This window comes from Crocuta crocuta, unplaced genomic scaffold (genome assembly GCF_008692635.1).
Source record: "Crocuta crocuta isolate KB4526 unplaced genomic scaffold, BGI_CrCroc_1.0 scaffold7, whole genome shotgun sequence".
Lineage (NCBI taxonomy): Eukaryota > Metazoa > Chordata > Mammalia > Carnivora > Hyaenidae > Crocuta > Crocuta crocuta.
This window is the reverse complement of record NW_027531904.1, coordinates 616239-634891: the sequence shown is the minus strand read 5'-3', so window position 1 is coordinate 634891 and position 18653 is coordinate 616239. Positions and strand designations below refer to the sequence as shown.

The following is an 18653-nucleotide window of genomic DNA, read 5'->3' as shown; positions in this document are numbered from 1 at the left end:
TCTCAGTCAGGGTGAGTTATTTTAATATTTAGGGTAAGGGAACAAATCCCTTTCAGGTTCTCCACCTGGGGAGCTTTTTTAACCTCTTTCCGGCGAGGTGGGAGCCCTCCTCCATGGTGGAATTTAAAAGAACAATGGAACCCTGACTACGTTTAAACAAAAATAAAACTTGTTTTTTTTTTTTCTTTTGGGTGTTGGCTTTTAACTCTTTCAAAGCCGATTTTGAAAACGGCTGCAGTGTTACAGACAAGAAGGTACTTGCTGCTTATTAAAATCTTTATGACGTTAAGGTTGTCTTTTAAAAATGCAAGTTGGAGAACTGCCGCTGGTATTTCAAAAATTACGAAGATAAGTTTCCTATATACCGTCTGGGCTGTTTAATGGAAATAGGTTTTAATTACGAGGCTAGACGATGACGTTTGATCAAGAGAGTTTATTTTGCGGACTAATTACGCCAAAATTAGTTGACATTCTTATGTTTGAATAATGATTAAATACACTTTTTGGTACTTTTTAGAAGGTCATAAGGAGCCGTTATCTGTAACTTAACCACACCTGAATGTTAGAACGTACTTGGATCAGTTCCTAGACTTCTAAAAGTTGAAGTTCACTATTTGATTATTTTTAAAAATAATGTATGTTAGCATAAGCCGTGGTCGACGAAACTTTTACAAAGGAATATTCTGACGCCAAATCTCTTTGTGAAGTTACTTTCTCTTAGTGTAAATATTAAAGTAGGACTGTTCTCGGTAATGGGCGATGAAGAGGAGCCATATTTGTTGCATTTGTTGCATGCATAAAAATCTAGATATGTTGAAAACGGGAGAGTATTTTAATACTAAATACTGCTTTCTCAAGAATTTGCAGAGTCCTCTAGTTTTTTGAGTCTAAAAAATTGAGAGGGAATTTAAGTTTAGAGGTTTGAGGAACAAATCACAAAATGCACAAACCTTTGTGTATTTTAGAATATATTTGTCTTCATTCTGCGGTAGCTTTCGTGTTGTAAAGGTGCAGATCTACGTAAAAACAGTGTTGGGCAGATTTACGTAGTACTTAGAAAATCAAAGTTATTGGTGTAATCGACTGTATTTCTGATGGTATTTTTGTTAGTGAAATTGCTTTATTCTCTGAAAGGCATTAATAAAGTGCTACATGTTACATCAGTTGCGCATATCTTGATTTACAGAATCTTAAGTACCAATTTTGGTTTTTCAAAACCGCATTTTTGATATTTGTGAACACTAAAATAAGTTTTAAATGTATGTTCTGAATCTGTTTTTTTTCAGGCTCCTTTTTTGAATAGTGAAATGCAAAATAATTGCTAGCAATTTAACCTCTTTAGATCTTTTTATGGGAGAAATGGGGGAAGGCAGAGACTGAAAATTTTCAAGACCCTGGTTTGAAATGGAAGAAAGGTCATAGATACTACATGTTTTAGACTTGCTTAAAAGACAAAGCTAATATCTCACTTGGTGAGATCAAATAACTTGTGTTTTAAAAATTTAAAGTAACCAGTAGCCATTTTAACTTCACTAATTTCTCCTGGAGGAGTTAATTTTTAATTGCTTGTAATTGTAAAAGGTATTTCTAGTTGGTAATGTATTTCTTAAGATGATTTCAGTATTTAAGCGGGGTAAACTTTTCCTTTGTTTTGATGTATTGCCTGGCATCAAAAGAAAAACAGAAACGAGGTTAAAATCTTAAATCTGTCTGGAGATGTGAATTTTCTGTAGTTTATTTAATCTCCGTGCCTTAATCCCTAGTGTTTATCCATGCCACCAAAAGATATGGAAAACAAAGACTGATAGATTATTAAGATAAGAAATAACTGCATCCTTAACTGTAAAGGTGGTGTGTCCATGAGCCATCCCTAAATTTGTCCATTTATCCATAGATCATGTTTGGAATATTTTCTTATTGTTTCATCACACAAACTTTGGCCAAGAAATGTTTAAAAATCAAAACATTGATATCATCTTTTTTTTTTTTAAAGGTAATTTACCAGATTAAATATGGTTGATGATGATTCTGAACAAATACAGCTCTTTTATTTGAGGTAAGACTGGGTAAATTTTAATTACTTTAACATAAGAAGCCTGTTTGGTTTTTATTTTACTGTTTAATAGTTTATTTCCAATAAGTAGTGATTATGAGTATAAAAAACTGAATATCTGAAATAATTTTACAGAGGCTTTAAACCTTTCCGTTGAATGAAAAGTATATGTGGTTAGCCATTGTAACTTAATGTGCCTTTATGAGTAGTTTAAAATACTGAAGGTCCCTTAAGCCTTTGTTTAATTTTGGGAACGAGAAAAGACTGGTTATATTTTGAGAAGAACCATGAACAAAAGATCCATTTTTTTCTTTTTAATTCTCTAATATACTGTGCAAACTAATTTTTTAAGTATTTAAAGAAATGAATTTATTGGAAAATTTGAGTTCGTATTCTTAGTAGTAGATTTTAGGGAAGAACATTTTAAAAATCAAGTTTTGTGAGCATAGATTTGTTTTTTATACAATAAAAGTTTTAAAACATTCCTAGTTGCTATTTGTTGTTGCATCAATAAATTGTTTAGAATATTGGTGTATTTCCCTCCCCTCCCCCAAAGGTATGCCATTTTGAAGACTGAGGCCATGGAGATTTATCCTTGAGGATAAAGGAAATATTGCAAAAGTCTACTTTATATAGCAAGTAAGTAAATGTTTTATTCAACATCTGAAATTTGATAGCTACCAACATTTGAGTAGGAAAATATCACTAAGTTGGTCAATGAAACATAAAATGTAGATTGTTTATCTTGAAAAAGTAGAAAAAAAGCCCATCAAATTCCTTTATCTCACATCAAAGCACTTTTGTGTTACAATAAAACAGTTGATATGTAACTTAGAGTAGTAACATGGTCAGTACTTTCTAATAATCTGCTTCAGAATTATGGTTAAATCAGTAGTTATCAGAATTGTATGTCCTTATAATCTGAAATGCTTTAGCCATTTTTTTTGGATGATAAAGGTCACATTTTGGAAATGGTGTAGAATTTTGTATTTGCCGATCTTTCATTTCTTAAAAGAACTGTATTTTAAAAACTGAAGACACTTTTCGTATTTTAGTCCTTATTAGTGGAATTAATACATTCATTTTACCTGTTTTTACGAGTTTGTTTTCAGACAGGTATGAAAGTGAGTTATCTTATAGGAAATTTGAATAATGCATCTAATGGGGCCTGTAATCTACAGCTTTGTAATTGTTTTTAAAGCATAAAAGGAACATAATTTTCAACACGTATACAGTACTTTCACATCTTAAAACTAGATATGTGAATGAAAAAATACGTCTGGGGAATTTTCAAGAGAGGTGTTTTATAAGTCAATACTGTACATGGAAATTATTGTGAAGCTGATGTTAGGGATTTAGCAGAGTACATATGTATATATAGTAATGGGAAATTTTAAGAATAGTCAGATAAGTAACATAAAGGCAAGTTTTCCTTTGTCCTTGAAATGTAGAAATTCTTTATCTGTTGATGTTGGCTAATTGTATCACTGAGGTAGGTGATAAAGGTAATGTTTTTATTGCCTTTGTTTTAAATTATTTTTTCTTTTCAGTCATTTTGCAGATTTGATCAAATTTGTGTTTGTTTTAGTGTGCAAAAGGAAACTAAATGTTAGACCCGTAACTATAGCATCTTTAAAGATCTAACGTATATAAAAATCAAAAGCGATTTCATCTTAACCTTCGACACAAATGCCAAGGTTAGGTTTCTTGTATGCAAATGATAGGATATTAGATTAGCATTCAGATGTGGTTGGACACTGTGATAAAAATTGAGAATTGGACCTCTTAGACACAAATGTATGTGAAATGTAATTTTAAGTGTAAATTGGCAATAAATTTAAAATGGCCTATCAAAGATTCAGTTTGACCCATTAAAGTAAGAAACGAATGGTTGAAGGTTAGACATGTTAAATGATCATGGTTTTTATCTTTTACTCCAGTATCAAGAATTAAATACTTAAATGATCTAGTAATTTCTAAATTAATCCCCAATAAAATGGATTGTAGCTTCTCTTTTATCACCAAGATAAAGAATTATAGCAAATCACATTTTAAGAAGGTCTTACATGTATTTCAACCTTTATGCTGATGCTGCTTATATTTAGTGTTTTGAGATTTGCTGCTTGAGCCAAGCTTGTAAAATGGGCGGTATATTTGATGGACAAAAGTAACGGAATTAAAAGTAGTTGTTATTTTAAATAATTGTATTTCAAACATAAGTGTAGATATTATTTTAAATTACCAGATTTCATTTAAAATAACTTATTTACTGCTATATTCTGCTTAAGAATCAAAGAGATACTTAAATACTTATTTTTATTTTGGCATTTTGAACTAATTTTTGGATCCTAAAAATCATCAGGTCGACTTGGTGATAGATTTCATTGCATTTGTTACTATGGTAATACTATTTAAAAAATTACCTGAAATTCCACAGAAAGGAAAGCAGCCATGTTCTGCCCTTAGTTAATCACAAGGTTCTCATGAACTGTGGTATGACACTTAGAGGATAGGTTATGTGATTAGAGGTATGTATGTTGAATATAAATTTTCTTGCAAGTTGAATTTACTGTTATTTTTAGTTTTTTGGTTATTTAAAAATTTGGAGTGTGGACAACCAATGAATTTACTTATCTGCTCTGAGGTATTTAGGTTTTTTTTTGTTGAGAGCCTTAAGGGGAAAAAGATACTATGAGGACATCTCCATCTTCTTCATTAATGAGAGCTGTGTGTGATAGAGTGGAAAATTTAACCATGATTCAGCAATCAGGAAACCGAGCTTCTAAATGTAGATTAGCTCTGTAATCTTGACATTGACTGTAGACATTGTCTTCTAATCTATAGAAAATACTTGAAGTTTCTAACCTCTTCAGATATTTTTAGCCTTTAATTGTGTGATGAAAATAATAATGAGTGTCTTCTTTTATACAAACAGAATAGTTTTTGTAATTTGGCATAATTGTATGTACTGTTTATGTGAAATTTGAATAACATGGGCCCTGGGTGATAGTGCACCCGACTTTTTTGATTGTAGACATTCCAAAATACTAAATCTAAATGCAGATGTTGGAAAATTGATCTTGAAAAGCCATTAAGGTGCTTAATTGTATTTAAACCAGTGAGATTTAGAATGCTGCAATAAAAAAATTGGATTAAATATACTTAAAATTTAGTGTAGTTAACATTTGTAGCTGGCTATGATAATTATAAACAAGGATTTGTAGTTTACCTGCTTGACATAACCAATTTCCTTTCAGAAATTTTTATATTTCAAGGATAAATCTCATTTTACGAACTACCTTCCCCTAGTAGATTGGCTCAGTACAAACTTTTAATTTTCAGATTTGGCTGTTATTTCTGAATGTAGTTAACCTTTAGAGTTTAAATTTGACAAAGTTGTGAAATTTACAAATAAAAACTATAGGGCTTGATTGTTTTTATTTGTACAATGTACGAAGCTAGATAGTTCTGTGTTTTGGAAAACAATCCTTTGCTTTTTAAAATTAAGCTATTTATTTGATAAGGAATATTTCCCAAATAAGCAATTTTGCCCTTGATGTGTACTACATAGTGATCATAATCATTTTAATTTAGATTATGAAGGTAGTTTGCTTAACTGATTATCAAGGTAGTTTGCTTAACTTTAATGGTTTCTTGAGTTTTCTTACGAATGTTAATGACTTCATTACTACCTTATGTTTTAAAAATATTCTTTTTTTTTTTTTTTAATGTTCTGTCTATTTTTGAGAGAGAGAGACAGCATGAGCAGGGGAGGGTCGGAGGGAGAGGGAGACACAGAATCCGAAGACAGACTCCAGGCTCCGATCTAGCTGTCAGCACAAAGCCTGATGCAAGCTTGAACCCACCAACCATGAGGTCATGACCTGAGCTGAAGTTGGACACTTAACCGAATAAGCCACCCAGGCACCCCTATTACTACCTTATTTTTGTGGAAAATTTCATCTGTTTATTTCAAAGTGTTCTCTGGTTTTTTTTCTTATATGTAAGAATTGCTCCAAGGGCTTTAAAAAGTAACGAAGTTAATATTTTAAGAAAAGCACAAACGGGCTAATAAAGATAACACCGTTTTTGCCTATTAATATAGAACGATCAAAATGTACATCACACCTATAGCTTTATATTAACTGAGAATCTATGATACGGCAAAACATTAAAGATATGTAGGAATATGAGCAAAAGCACCAACTTTAGTAGTCTGCTTAAACCAAACTTGGCTTCTCTTAAAGGAAGGCAGAGTACTACTTTCTCAATTTTGGGAAAGGAGATGGTATGGCATGGCAGTTTACGTTGGTGTCCGTAATTTTTGAAGTGGTGCAAAGTGGGCTCCCAAGTCTTTTTCTATTTTTGGTGAAGTGAAAACCCACAGGCAGAATATTTCTACTGGTAGGTAGCTTTTTACTCACATTGCCAGACCAGTGTGAGGGATTTCCTCAGACATTTTTTCCACAAATAAAAAGTTAATGCCACCTTTCTCTTAGGAGTTATATCCGTTTAGATCACTTAACTTGATTTAAGACTTTTCTTTGTTCACAAACTATTCCTTATTAAGGTCAGATTAAACTTGGAAGCTTAAAAATAAATAATCCTTTTTCTTATAAATTCCTTGCTGGAATGTATTTTAGCAACTTAACTTTCAGATAATTTCGAAGCAAATCTTTGTTGCATTTCTTGATTATGATTAGCCAAAATGACTAAAGGGATTTTAGATTTGGTTATATAATCAGGAACTTGCTTTATAATTCGAAAATTTGAAATCTTAGTCATGGAACATCATTTGAGTAGCTTAGTTTTAACTTAAATCCTAAATTGTTTTGCTTTTAAAAATCCTTAAATTACTACACTTTAATATTGAACTTAACCAGAGCTTTTCTGATGCTCTACATAGTATGGTTAGTATACTTCAGAGTAGGAGTGACTGAAAAAATACATACTTGTATTCAGAGGGCATTTGAAACATGAAAAACATCATTTTCCATGTTTTGTTTATGGACCATTTCAGTCTAACTGGTGGAAAGTTTGGATATGATATTTTTGTTAATGTATTTTAAAAAGGGTCAGAGTTAACTTGAGTAGGTCAATATAGTTGGTAATAAAAGTTGTTTAAAATCTTGTCTAAAGTTAGTTTTCTATCACTTTATCTTAAAATAATTTGACTAAATAATGAAATAATAATAATGAAATACGGCCTTGCAGGCAGGTAATGGAAGTTTTCCTTTAGATGCCTTGAAAGTAGATTAGATCAAAGACCAGAAAATAATTCTGTACTGTTAGGAGGTGATGTTAGACTCCGAAACAACTAGTTCTTTACCTTGATTCCCCATTAGATCCACCAGGGGAGGCCAGAGTTTATGTACTCTGTTGAGAGTTCTTGGGGACTGAGACTTAGGAATGGTTTTTGTAGTAACTTACCCTACAGGTAAGCCTCCTGTACAGCCGGATTTAAAATTCTTGGGGCTAGAGAGGCGGCTGGGTGGCTCAGTTGGTTGAGTGTCTGACTTTGGCTCAGGTCATGATCTCATGGTTTGGGGGTTCGAGCCCCACATTGGGGCTCTGTACTGACAGCTTAGAGCCTGGAGCCTGCTTTGCGTTCTGTGTCTCTTTCTCTCTGCCCCTTCCCTGCTCACACTCTGTCTCACTTACTTTCAAAAATGAATATGAAATTAAAAAAGAAATTCCTGGGGCACCAGAGTAGCTCAGTTGGTTAAGCATCTGACTTCAGCTCAGGTCATGATCTCACGGTTCGTGGGTTCAAGCCCCGCGTTGGCCTCTGCTTACAGCTAGCTCAGAGCCTGGAGCCTGTCTTTGGATTCTGTGTCTCCTCTCTCTGANTAGTGGATTTTCATTATGTTGAAGTTTTCAAATAAGGCATTTTAGTAGCCTAGTTTTCTCTTTTTCTATGCATAAAATTATATTTTTGTTTCCTGCAGAAATGTGAATCCTGAGGCTGAATTCTCTAAAGGGCCTGTACAACGTAATAGATGTTGGTGGAACCATTTAGTAAGTTTTATTTAATTTTCATGTTTAATCTGTTTTTAAATTTTCAATATGACTTTGGAAATTTGAATAATTGAATTACTTGTAAAAATATAGAGGGAGTTGGTGAATCTCAAAGCAGTACAAAAATAAACATGATTAGATGTGTGTGAAGTTTATTAAATTGTGCTTGTTTATTTATTCCAAGTTGTTATTTTCTTTCTTCACTTAAACTCCCTGACAGAATGCAAAGTAACTCACATTTGAACATACTTCTGACATTTCACCCTAGAGCTGGGTGTTGGTAACCTGCCCCTATAAATAAAGTTTGATTGAAACACAGCTATGCTCTTTTATTTACACGTTGTCTGTCTGTTTTCCCACTATAGCTGCGGAGTTGAGAGTAGTTGTAGCTAATGGTCATAAATGCTAAAATATTTATTATCTTGTTCTGTAAAGAAAGCTTACCTGTTCTTGTCCTAGATCCATCCCTGTGTCAACTTAATTCTTCCTAGAACTCAGAAGCCCTTGGGTTTTCTTTTGATAACAGAACACACTTTTTCATGGATTTCAATGTAATAGTTTCAGTAAACTAAGTAATTCTGAACATTCCTTGAACTTGAAAGCCCAACACAAAATTCTTTTCACGCTGGGGTTATGCTTTGATGATAGAAGACTTGGTTACTACTACTATGGAATAGTTTATTCTAACTCCCAGCATGAGAAAGAGTGGGAAAAGAGTGTGTAGAAAATGAATTTGGATGAATTCTCTAAAGGACATATTATTGAGAGGACTTTTTGGTATGATATTTACATACTAGCTGTTTTATAAATTTGAATCCCATTTGGTAATCTACATTCTAGAGAATTTTTTTTTCTAAGTAGTACTTCAACTTCTGTATAAATGTCTACTTTTTTCTTGGTTATGTTTTGATGGTGATGATGAGGGCAGATATGAAAACTTTCCTAATGTTGTACAACCATTGATCTCCTGTCTTATGTTTTAAAGAGATGACTTGCCTGGCACATAGTGGATCCTCAATAAATACTTGTTGATTTATGGTATATAATTTCTGCCAAACATTATTTACCAACTAGTGTTTTAAGTCTAATCGATAAAGTTAAATTCATTATGAAAATACACATTTTAATGCGGTATTTATTTTTATTATGTCTAAAAACCAAGACTTGACTCAGTAAAAATTGAAAGTGATAAGAAACTACAACTTTCAGCCTCGCAACATTCATGTGTAGTCAGATTTTAAACTAACATAGGGACATTAAAGAAGATTTGATTGTAAATTTTAAATACGATTGTTTTCCTTAGTTACCATAATTTCACTCTCTTAAGAGATCAGTGGCTGGCTAGTATGTTTCAAATAATTTTGTAGTTAGGTTTTATTATCCGCACTGTCTTCAGGATGCAGACTTGTTAAATATTGTGATCCTATGAGGATTCAAGCTATTTTTGGTAATAAGACAGTGTATGTCAATTCTGTATTAAATGTTTCCAAATTGTTTTTAATGTTCATTTATTTTTGAGTGAGAGTGGGAGGGGCAGAGAGGAGACAGAGAATCCCAAGGAGGCTCCAGTGCTGTCAGTGTGGAGCCTGACATGGGGCTTGAACTCATGAATCCCAAGATCATAGACTTGAATTGAAATTAAGAGACAGACTTTTAACTGACTGAGTCACCCATGTACCCCAAATGCTTTCAAATTTAAAGATGAGAAGAAGATTGAAATCAAGTCATAAGCACCAAGAATTTAAATTACATGATGGGAAGACTGAATTTTTGCTCCTCGTTATTTTATACTCTTAATGTCCCTTTGGTTTTGCAATAAGTATCTGATTTTTAAAGTAATATAAATTAACATTAATTTATTGTGGCATTATTAGAGCCATCTACTTTTAAAATTAAGAATCCGTAATCTTTTCTTTTTCCTTGTACTCTTACCTGTCCCTCACATTTTTGTTGCTATTAAAAATAGGAGTTTGCTGGGAAGTAGAGGTAAGGAGATTCCTTATGCTTATTTTAGGGGAAGCCCCTTGTAAACCTAGTTCAGTCAGGAGTTGCATTTCTTTTTTTATGTTTTTAAATGTTTTTTTATTTCTGAGAGAGAGACCGCATGAACGGGGGGGGGTCAGAGAGAGAGGGAGACACAGAATCTGAAACAGGCTCCAGGCTCTGAGCTGTCAGCACAGAGCCCGACGCAGGGCTTGAACCCACGAACTGTGAGATCATGACCTGAGCTGAAGTCGGACGCCCAACCGACTGAGCCATCCAGGCGCCCCAGGAGTCGCATTTCAACTGACAACTTCACTTTTATTTCAGCTAACTTATTTGATTTTACAGTACCACTGGTTTTGGAACACAGTTACTGAGTTAAGAGTTTAAAGGGAAGACTTCTTTCTTTCTTTCTTTCTTTTTAAATGTTTTTATTTATTTCTGAGACACACACACAGCGTGAGCAGGGCAGGGTCAGAGAGGGAGACACAGAATCTAAAGCAGGCTCCAGGCTTTTAGCTAGCTGTTAGCACAGAGCCCAATGTGGCGCTCTAATCCACGAACTGTGAGATCATGACCTGAGCCGAAGTCAGACGCCCAACTGACTGAGCCACCCAAGCGCCCCGAGAGAAGACCTCTTTACTTAATTACGTATTGTTAAGTTTTTGGATGTACAATATTTAGGTATTTTAATAAGGGGTAGCATTACTTAGTGTCTTCTTACATTGAAGCCTTTGCTTTGGTCTTTGGGAATTTTCTAAGAACAGTTTTCCTTAAAAAGGAGATACAAACTGTGAATGTCATAGTGGAAAAATTCTCTTACGTATTCATGGAATGAGCTTGAGCCAGTATGTGAAATGAACTAAAGATGTAGGTCTGTTTGAGGATGAAATTCTTCTCTTCTTTTAATCGTAATTCATTTTTGAGATCGAGGGAGTGCGACTCGGGGAGCAACAGACAGGGAGACACAGAATCCGAAGCCGGCTCCAGGCTCCGAGCTGTCAGCACAGAGCCCATTGCAGGGCTTGAACTCGCAACATGACCCTAGTCAAAGTCTACCCACGTGTCCCGAAGACGAAATTCTTTATCAAACCATTATTCTTTCAGTATGTCTGTAGGAATTCAAAAGTTACTGGAGAGATGTAGAGCAATAGGGTTTTGATATCTTAACCCTACTCAGTGTTCTATGCTGATCTTATTTGAATGCAAGATTAAATTATCTTTTTATTCATTTTTAAAAGTTTTATTTTGAGAGAGAGCATGCACGTGGGGAAGGGGCAGAGAGAGGCAGAGGGAGAATTACAAGTTGGCTCTGAACAACCAGTGCGGAGCCGGACGCTGGGCTCAAACTCAGAAACCACAAGATGATGACCTGAGCCAAAGTCAGATGCTTAACCGACTGAGCCACCCAAGCACCCCTAAGTTATCTTTTTAAAGCTGAATTTGTCCTTAAATAATTGACCCCATGTGGGGTCATTCCATATCGTATGGATTTTTTAGATTGTTGCTATTGGAATATAAATTGTTTTGGTTCTGTAAGTTTAGTTTGTAGATCTCCATGTACTTTGGTTATTGTGGTATATGGGAATAATAGCTCAATAACATTTATTGAAATCTTTCTATATGCCAAGTAATATGAAAGCTCTAAGTGTACTGGCTTATTTAATTCTCACTTCTTCCACATGAGGTAGGTACTATTTCCATTTTACCCATGAAGAACTGGATTTTGTTACCAAGAAAATTTCCAGGTTCACAGAACTCATGCCTACTTTCTTTACTTTTTAAACATAATTTTGCTTATTCTTTTTGCAAGACTTTGGGATTCCATGAAAATAAATGGCTTACTCATAAATCCCTTCATTGCTCTTTTAGGTATTTTGATGCTTTAATGAGCACTTTTGCTTATTAACAAAATTCTCACCGTTTTCTTTTTATTGGCTTTGTAGGAGTGCAGACTGATCATGGCTTTTTAATATCATTAGAGTCTGCTTTCTCTTTAGCATTGTCTTTATTCCTCTTTGTTTAGCTACCTTAAAACCTAACAGTATATGTGATAGAGTGATCAATGTGCTAGTATTTTCTAACTCTATTGTCACACAAACTAGTGCATTTTATTGGGTAATATTAGAATGATTTTAATGTAATTAGGTTTCTTTTGAAATAAAATTTTTTTAATGTTTTAATTATTTCTGAGAGAGAGACTGTTAGCAGGGGAGGGTAGGAGAGAGAGGGAGACAGGGAATCTGAAGCAGACTCCAGGCTCAGAGCTAGCTGTCAGCACAGAGCCCGATGCAGGACTCTAACCCATGAACCTTGAGATCATGACCTGAGCCGAAGTCAGACACTTACCCTACTGAGCCACCCAGGCGCCCCTGTTTTGAAATTTTTTAAGATAATGACGTTCAAAATGAAATTTCATGTAACATCCTGGATAAATTTTACCTCCTGTTGTGTGTGGCAGAAGAATATAAAGCATTGAGTTTTTCATTTAATGCACTAAATTGAATATATTGCACCTATAGCTATTGAAATGATTGTAACTTGTTTTCTATACATAGTGTCATTGTTCATCATAATAGTGTTTACATCCCTAGTGTCATTTAGAGCTTGATGATCTGGCATTGTACCAGTAGAGACTGGGGACAAATTAGTTTATAATTAATGGTGGAAGAGAAATGATGGTGTTTTTATTTTTATACTTATATAGATATGTTCCTTAATTTTAAGGAATAAATAATTAAAATGGAAGGTTTTTTATTGACAATAGTGCTGAATGAGTTGTGTAGTTCTTATTTTTAGAGTGGAGAGAAATCAGGAAAGCTTGTGAAGGAGAAAGATCTTATATTTGGTGTTTGTAACTGATGTTGTGACATTCACTTTTCAGTCCATTTCTAACATGAGTGCCAGTGTCTCCTGGTTACCCAGTAGTTCCCTGAGTAGATTTTTTGTATTGTATATATAGACAACAAATCCTAATGATAGTTAGGAGATAAGGTTTAACTACCTGAAAAAAATATTTTATATTTAATAATCTCCTAGTCACCCAGACTTCATGTCTACAGATTTAGTTTGAGCCACAAAACTGATTGAGAAGACCGGAGTTAAAACTTACTTTTGGAGTTATGTCTGATTTTGATGGATCAGGATTATTTAATAGTACAATGTCCTGATTTCCCACTTAATACCTTTAGTTCAAATTATTTAAGAAATGCATTTGTTTTTTGATGAGGAACATTTGGTATTCTGGCAATAGGAGTATTTTATTTGTGTTTAATTTGAAAGTTGTTAACATTTTATGGCAAATACCAAAAAGCTAGGTAGATAGTTTGTATTTTTGATCTTTCTGCTTCCTAATTGCTACATATTTTCTGTGTTCTCATATAAGTAGCTGAGGATGGTGACATCTTGACTGGCCATTTGTGTTATCTCAACAAAATTAATTTACATCTGTTGGACTGGAAAACTGTGCTGTTACCCACTGCCTTGGTTTCGTTTCTTTTTTTTACTTAGGATTCTATTCCATAGGTAGTTTTATTTGAAGAAGCTTGGAGACTTTTCTGCATTGAGATTTAGAGTCCATAGTGTTGTTGTAATTCAGTTTTCCAGGATTTTGAATTTGAATTTTTGTTTTTTCTTAGTATTGACCATATAACAACATTCCATATGTAAAAAATGATTGTTCACTACCACTTTTTAATAGTTACATACGTATCCGTGATAGTAGAACTTTGTTACTCGTTTGTAGTCTTTCCATGATTCTCTTCATTGAGAAGTGTGTGCAGTGTATACAACTTTAATATACTATAGTTTCATAGTTTAAAGCTGTTACAAAATTTAAAGCATTGTTTATGGTAAGAGTATCTTCAAGGTGGGTGGATGTTCTCTGTTTGAAGGAATAAGATTATTGGTATTCCAACAGCATTTTTTTCTTTTAATGTTTTCATCAAGCACCCAGTCAGCTTGAAGAGTCTCAAATGGACCCTACCACTGAGAAAACAAGATGGCAGTCCACTGTGGGGAATTGAGGAAAATGGATTAATACAAGAGTGCTGTGATAATATACAACCAAGACAGGGTTCTTTTAACATGGATTTCATGAAATGAACGAAGACCTAGGTTTCTTACCCAGCACAAATGGACAGTGGATTTGACTTTCTAAAGACTTTTTGTATCATTAAAACCAAGTACATTTTTTGACATTTGGAGAAGAAAGATGGCACATTAACACAGATAGTTTGTATGCCTGAAACTTTTTGCAATTTGATTTGTATGAGTATGACCTTGTGAAATGTTAACTTTAATAAAATTTCTAACACTTTAAAATTTCTCAGTTTGGGCTTTTTTTTTTTAAAGCTGAAGTTTCATTAAATGTTCAGTTATTGCCTGAAATAACGCTTTGACCTTTATAGTTGCCCAGCAGGAAAGTGTACTGAATAAAGCTGGTAAAATGGAAATGATGTGCTGGAAAATGTTTTACTTGGTTGATTAAGATTGGTGTTTTTTCAAAAGTTGGGGAAATTTAGTTGTGTGTTAAGAGATGGGTCATTTGGTTGAAATGCTGTTTTGTGCTTTTTTGAAATATCTTGGGGGGAAAACTTATCAAGGGGTAATATAGGTCTTTACTTTGCCTTGAGAGTGTAATGAGCTTATAAAATAAAATGCCTTTGGCCTCAAAATTGAAGATGAGTGATAAAATATTTTCATGAGTTCTTTTGTGTTGATGGAAAAGGTGTTTTTAATCTATTCTTTTTAATATTATAAATGTCTCACAGTCGAATATTTATCTGAACATTTAAATCAAACTGATGCCTCCTGTTGTTTTCATAGTTAATATTGGGGGAGGAAGTATTGGATTAGATGGAAGTGTCCTTAGGGTATTCACTAAAGGACTCCAAATTTTGGTGGTAATGATGTCTGTAATACATTCTATATAAATAGGAAATAGGGCTTTTTATCTTGTATTATTATTATTCTGTACATTTAGGAATTTAGAATAAATGAATCCAACCTGTCATAGATTACTGTTTGAATTCTAGGTGAATACTGCTGTTTGATTTATTGATAAAAGACTAATAACAGTTTTAGTAATTTATAAAGGTGGAGTAAGGTTTATTTTGATAGACCAGATGACTTGTTGATTATATTTTTCCCATTATACAGACAATAAAGAATAGTTCAGTTTGAATTTTTTGCTTGGTGAAAAATAATCGTTCTGCAATTTGTGATTAATGTCAAATACCGTAGTGCAGATATCTCTGATCAGTACATGTGCAATATTTGTTTTCACTGACTGATTTGAGGTGATTGGTCTGTATAAGTCAAAAGTGGAATTTTGGATTTGGATTTTGGTAAAACATCTTTTGTAGAAAGTACAGAATTGGACTAAGTTTTGATTATGGATTTTACTACCTTAGATGCAACATTGTTGCTTTTTGTTTGGTATAAACCTAAAATGGAATTTTTTCATTGAGGGGAGGACATTGTTCTGGCATATTATAATGTTAAGTGAAGAAAGTTGATTGTTTTTTGGATGTGGAATGTTTTTTTTGGGTGCCTGTTTAGAGAAAAAGTGTTGAATAATTTGTTTTTGGCATTAGTACTCATGTTCTTATTTATTTCCATAGATCTCTTGGTTTTGATATTTAGAAGAATTTGCCTTTTGACATTGCTCTGATAACTTGCCATCAGATAGGACTAATTGTTATTAACTTGTCTTGTTGAAATGGGTATATATAAGTAGCATTTGATTTGAAATGCAAGGGAAGGGTTGGGATATATGTGTTGTGTTGGTTTGGAGGTAGGCTTCTTGGGTTGTCACTTAAAAGGTACCCATGGTAATTCCATGCTGTCGAATTTTAAGAACTTTGTTTTGCCTGACTCTGTGTGAAGCAAATATATTGTGGATTTTAGAATTTTTTGGTGAAGTTTGCAGGGTTCTATGTAATGGGTTAAACAATTTTGTGAAAGTTTAAAGAAAAATGGAGATTTCTTGGATATAAACTAGTTGCATTAATTTTTGCCCTAATGCAACTGAACACTAGGGAGGCGCTGTTGAGTTGTACCCCTTTTTCCAGTTGGGAAGGAAAATTCCCCATTACACTGTCTTTAGGTAATTTTTAGACTTTATAAAGAAGGCAAGAGTTGAATTTAATTTATGAAATTGAGGTTTTGTTTTTATTTAGACAACCATTTTACCCATGGGGGGGTTAGTTTTTTAAAAGATTAGTACTTAAACTTAGCTTTATATTGTCTAAGAATTATCCCTCTTTCAAAATGGCTTGATAAAACACCACTTCCTGTCCAGAGAGGAAGTTATTTTAGCTCAAGGACTGAAATATTTAGCAGATCTTTAGACAAAAGGAACAAATTACATTTCTCTCTGGCTTAAAAAGGGTGCTTGAGCCAGAGGGGGTTAAGAAACCCTCCCTCCTCCCCTTGATGGGGTAGTCTGGTGGGGCAGGGAGGTGTGGGGGTAGGGGTCTTCAGGCTCCCTGGGATGGAGGATCTTTCTTTTTTTTTCTTTTTTTNCTCCCTGGGGGGGGGGGTTTTTTTTTTTTTTTTTTTTTTTTTTTTTTTTTTTTTGGTGGAGATGAAGGGGTGGGTCTATGGTACATCACCTGAGTTGTGGGGTAAATGTAGAGAGTGTCAATCAAAGGCAGAGCTCTCAGAGCTGGGAAGGAGGCTCTAGATGGCGGCTGTGCCTTAGAGAGAGCGCGCTCTGCTCCCTGCCTTCGCCTCACTTTACGCAACTTTCCCTAACTTTCGGGCAGCCTCAGGGGGCCCCCGCAGCCCCCTGCCTCTTCTAGTGACTTACTGGGGTCGATTCGAACCTTTTTCAGGGAGAAAAGCAGCTTTTAGGAGCTTTCTTTTCGTGCCTTGTTGGAAAGAAGCAGCCGTACTGAGAGCCCAGGTCGTTGTTTTTTCCAGCTTAGAAGCCATGGCGCACCTCCATTTTTGTGCGCTCTCCTAATGAGGTTTTTTTTTCTTCCGGACCCGTTTTAGTATTAATTGTTGCTCTATTTTTTTGACCAGTTAACATATTTGAGGATTATTGTATTTATTTTTCGTTTTTGTAACGGAGAATTTTGTTTTTATTTTTAATTATTTGGGATCTGATATTTTTCTACTACTAGATAGGACTCTTGCTTTGGACCTACTACATGGATCAGGTAAGTCCATGATCATTAGTGATAATTTTAAAGATTTATATGTTTAAGTTTGCTTTATTTTCTGTAAATATGAGAAATTCCTGGATGACGCAATAAGATACAGAGATTGTTATTTGTATCCAGTGTGTTACTTTGAGAAACTTTCCTTATTGATAGTGATGATTCCTTCTGTTCGGTTTATCCGTTTTTGTTTTTTTTTAAAAGGAAGAAAAATAGAAATATTTTGTTTTTTGGTGCTTACCGCTGTTGTGTTATAACAATCTCGCTACATCGTCAGGACTTTGTTCCTGATAATAAAAACATCGATAGAAGCTGGGACCTTACCTTTCTTTCAACTTTTGACAGTAAATACCTGGGCACAGGACTTCAAAGCAAACACAGATTCCCCCTCCCCCTTAATATTTAAGAATTAAAAGATGATGAGAAATAAGGACAAAAGCCAAGAGGAGGACAGTTCGCTACACAGCAATGCATCGAGGTATGAGCTATCAACTTTCTTCCTTTTTTCTCTCTTTTTTGGGGGAAACCTCAGCTTACATTGTTTACCTTGACAGACAGGGATAGCTGTCTGTTTTATTTGAGGTATTTTAGTAATTTGGATTCGGTTTTTAAAGCGTGACCTTGAGATTGCTAATATGCCACACCCTAATTTTTTGGTAGCAATTTATGAAAGTTGAGTTGTGACTTAAGGCCTCTTACAGCAGTCAAAAGGTAAGGTACCTTTATTCAAGGGGGCCTTTCCTGTAAACGCCAGTTTTTCTGTCAATAAATTTCAGTTTTTAGGTTTTTGTGCTGTAGAAAAATGACCTTGTCGGTTTAGCCATTGCTGCATTGCACCATTTTACATACAAGGCAAATTTTTTCTTTGAAGAATCTAGGATACCCAAACTTGTAACTGAAGGCCAGAGAGGAGCCTTGTGGTAGTAAATTATAGTAAATAGACGTTTGAGAAAGTTATATGAATGAAAAAATGTACATTTTAAAATGAAATTGCAAAAAGGACCCTTTGACTGATGCCTCTCAGTTTGTATTTTTATTTGACTATATTTCTTTTGATACTCTTGACATTTTAGGAAATTTTGTTAAGATTTATCAAAACCTTTACTTGATGGTTACAGTTCCTGCATTTATGAAATCAAACCTGTGATCACAGAAATCGTGGAATACTCTTAATATACTTCTCTTTTGTGTTTGTTACTATGATTCTATTTGTATATTTTACATTTAAAATATTTGAAGGCTTGCATTTATATGCTTATATTAAGACCATGCTTTCTGGTTGGTAGACCTGTATCTTTGCATTTTAGTTGTAGCTGCTTTAAATTTATTGATTTATTTTGACAGAGTCACCTGGAATGCTTTATCTTCTGAAGCTTACAAATATTGTTCAAATCATGATTTGTTTCACATTTGTTGGAGTATATTAGTGA

General features: G+C 34.0%; 1 protein-coding gene and 1 long non-coding RNA gene across 4 annotated transcripts in view; both read left to right on the top strand.

The window, feature by feature from the left end:
* LOC144240162 (uncharacterized) overlaps positions 1-14377 on the top strand; it is a 14610-nt gene extending 233 nt beyond the window's left edge. Inside the window, exons 1-5 of one of the 2 annotated variants that reach the window (XR_013337628.1) lie at positions 234-254; positions 1994-2056; positions 2610-2692; positions 8002-8071; positions 14003-14377. This is a non-coding gene — a long non-coding RNA (uncharacterized LOC144240162). Of the gene's footprint in view, positions 1-233; positions 255-1993; positions 2057-2609; positions 2693-8001; positions 8072-14002 lie in introns of those variants that run through there. The other variant, XR_013337627.1, reaches the window with a different exon arrangement.
* Positions 14378-16635: 2258 nt separating this feature from the next.
* Positions 16636-18653, top strand: part of CHD2 (chromodomain helicase DNA binding protein 2) — a 121744-nt gene continuing 119726 nt past the window's right edge. For both annotated transcript variants that reach the window (XM_077774385.1, XM_077774384.1), the window contains exons 1-2: positions 16636-17223; positions 17569-17701. In XM_077774385.1, the coding sequence (XP_077630511.1) occupies positions 17640-17701 (62 nt within the window). In that variant the 5' untranslated portion in view covers positions 16636-17223; positions 17569-17639. The remainder of the gene's footprint in view (positions 17224-17568; positions 17702-18653) is intronic.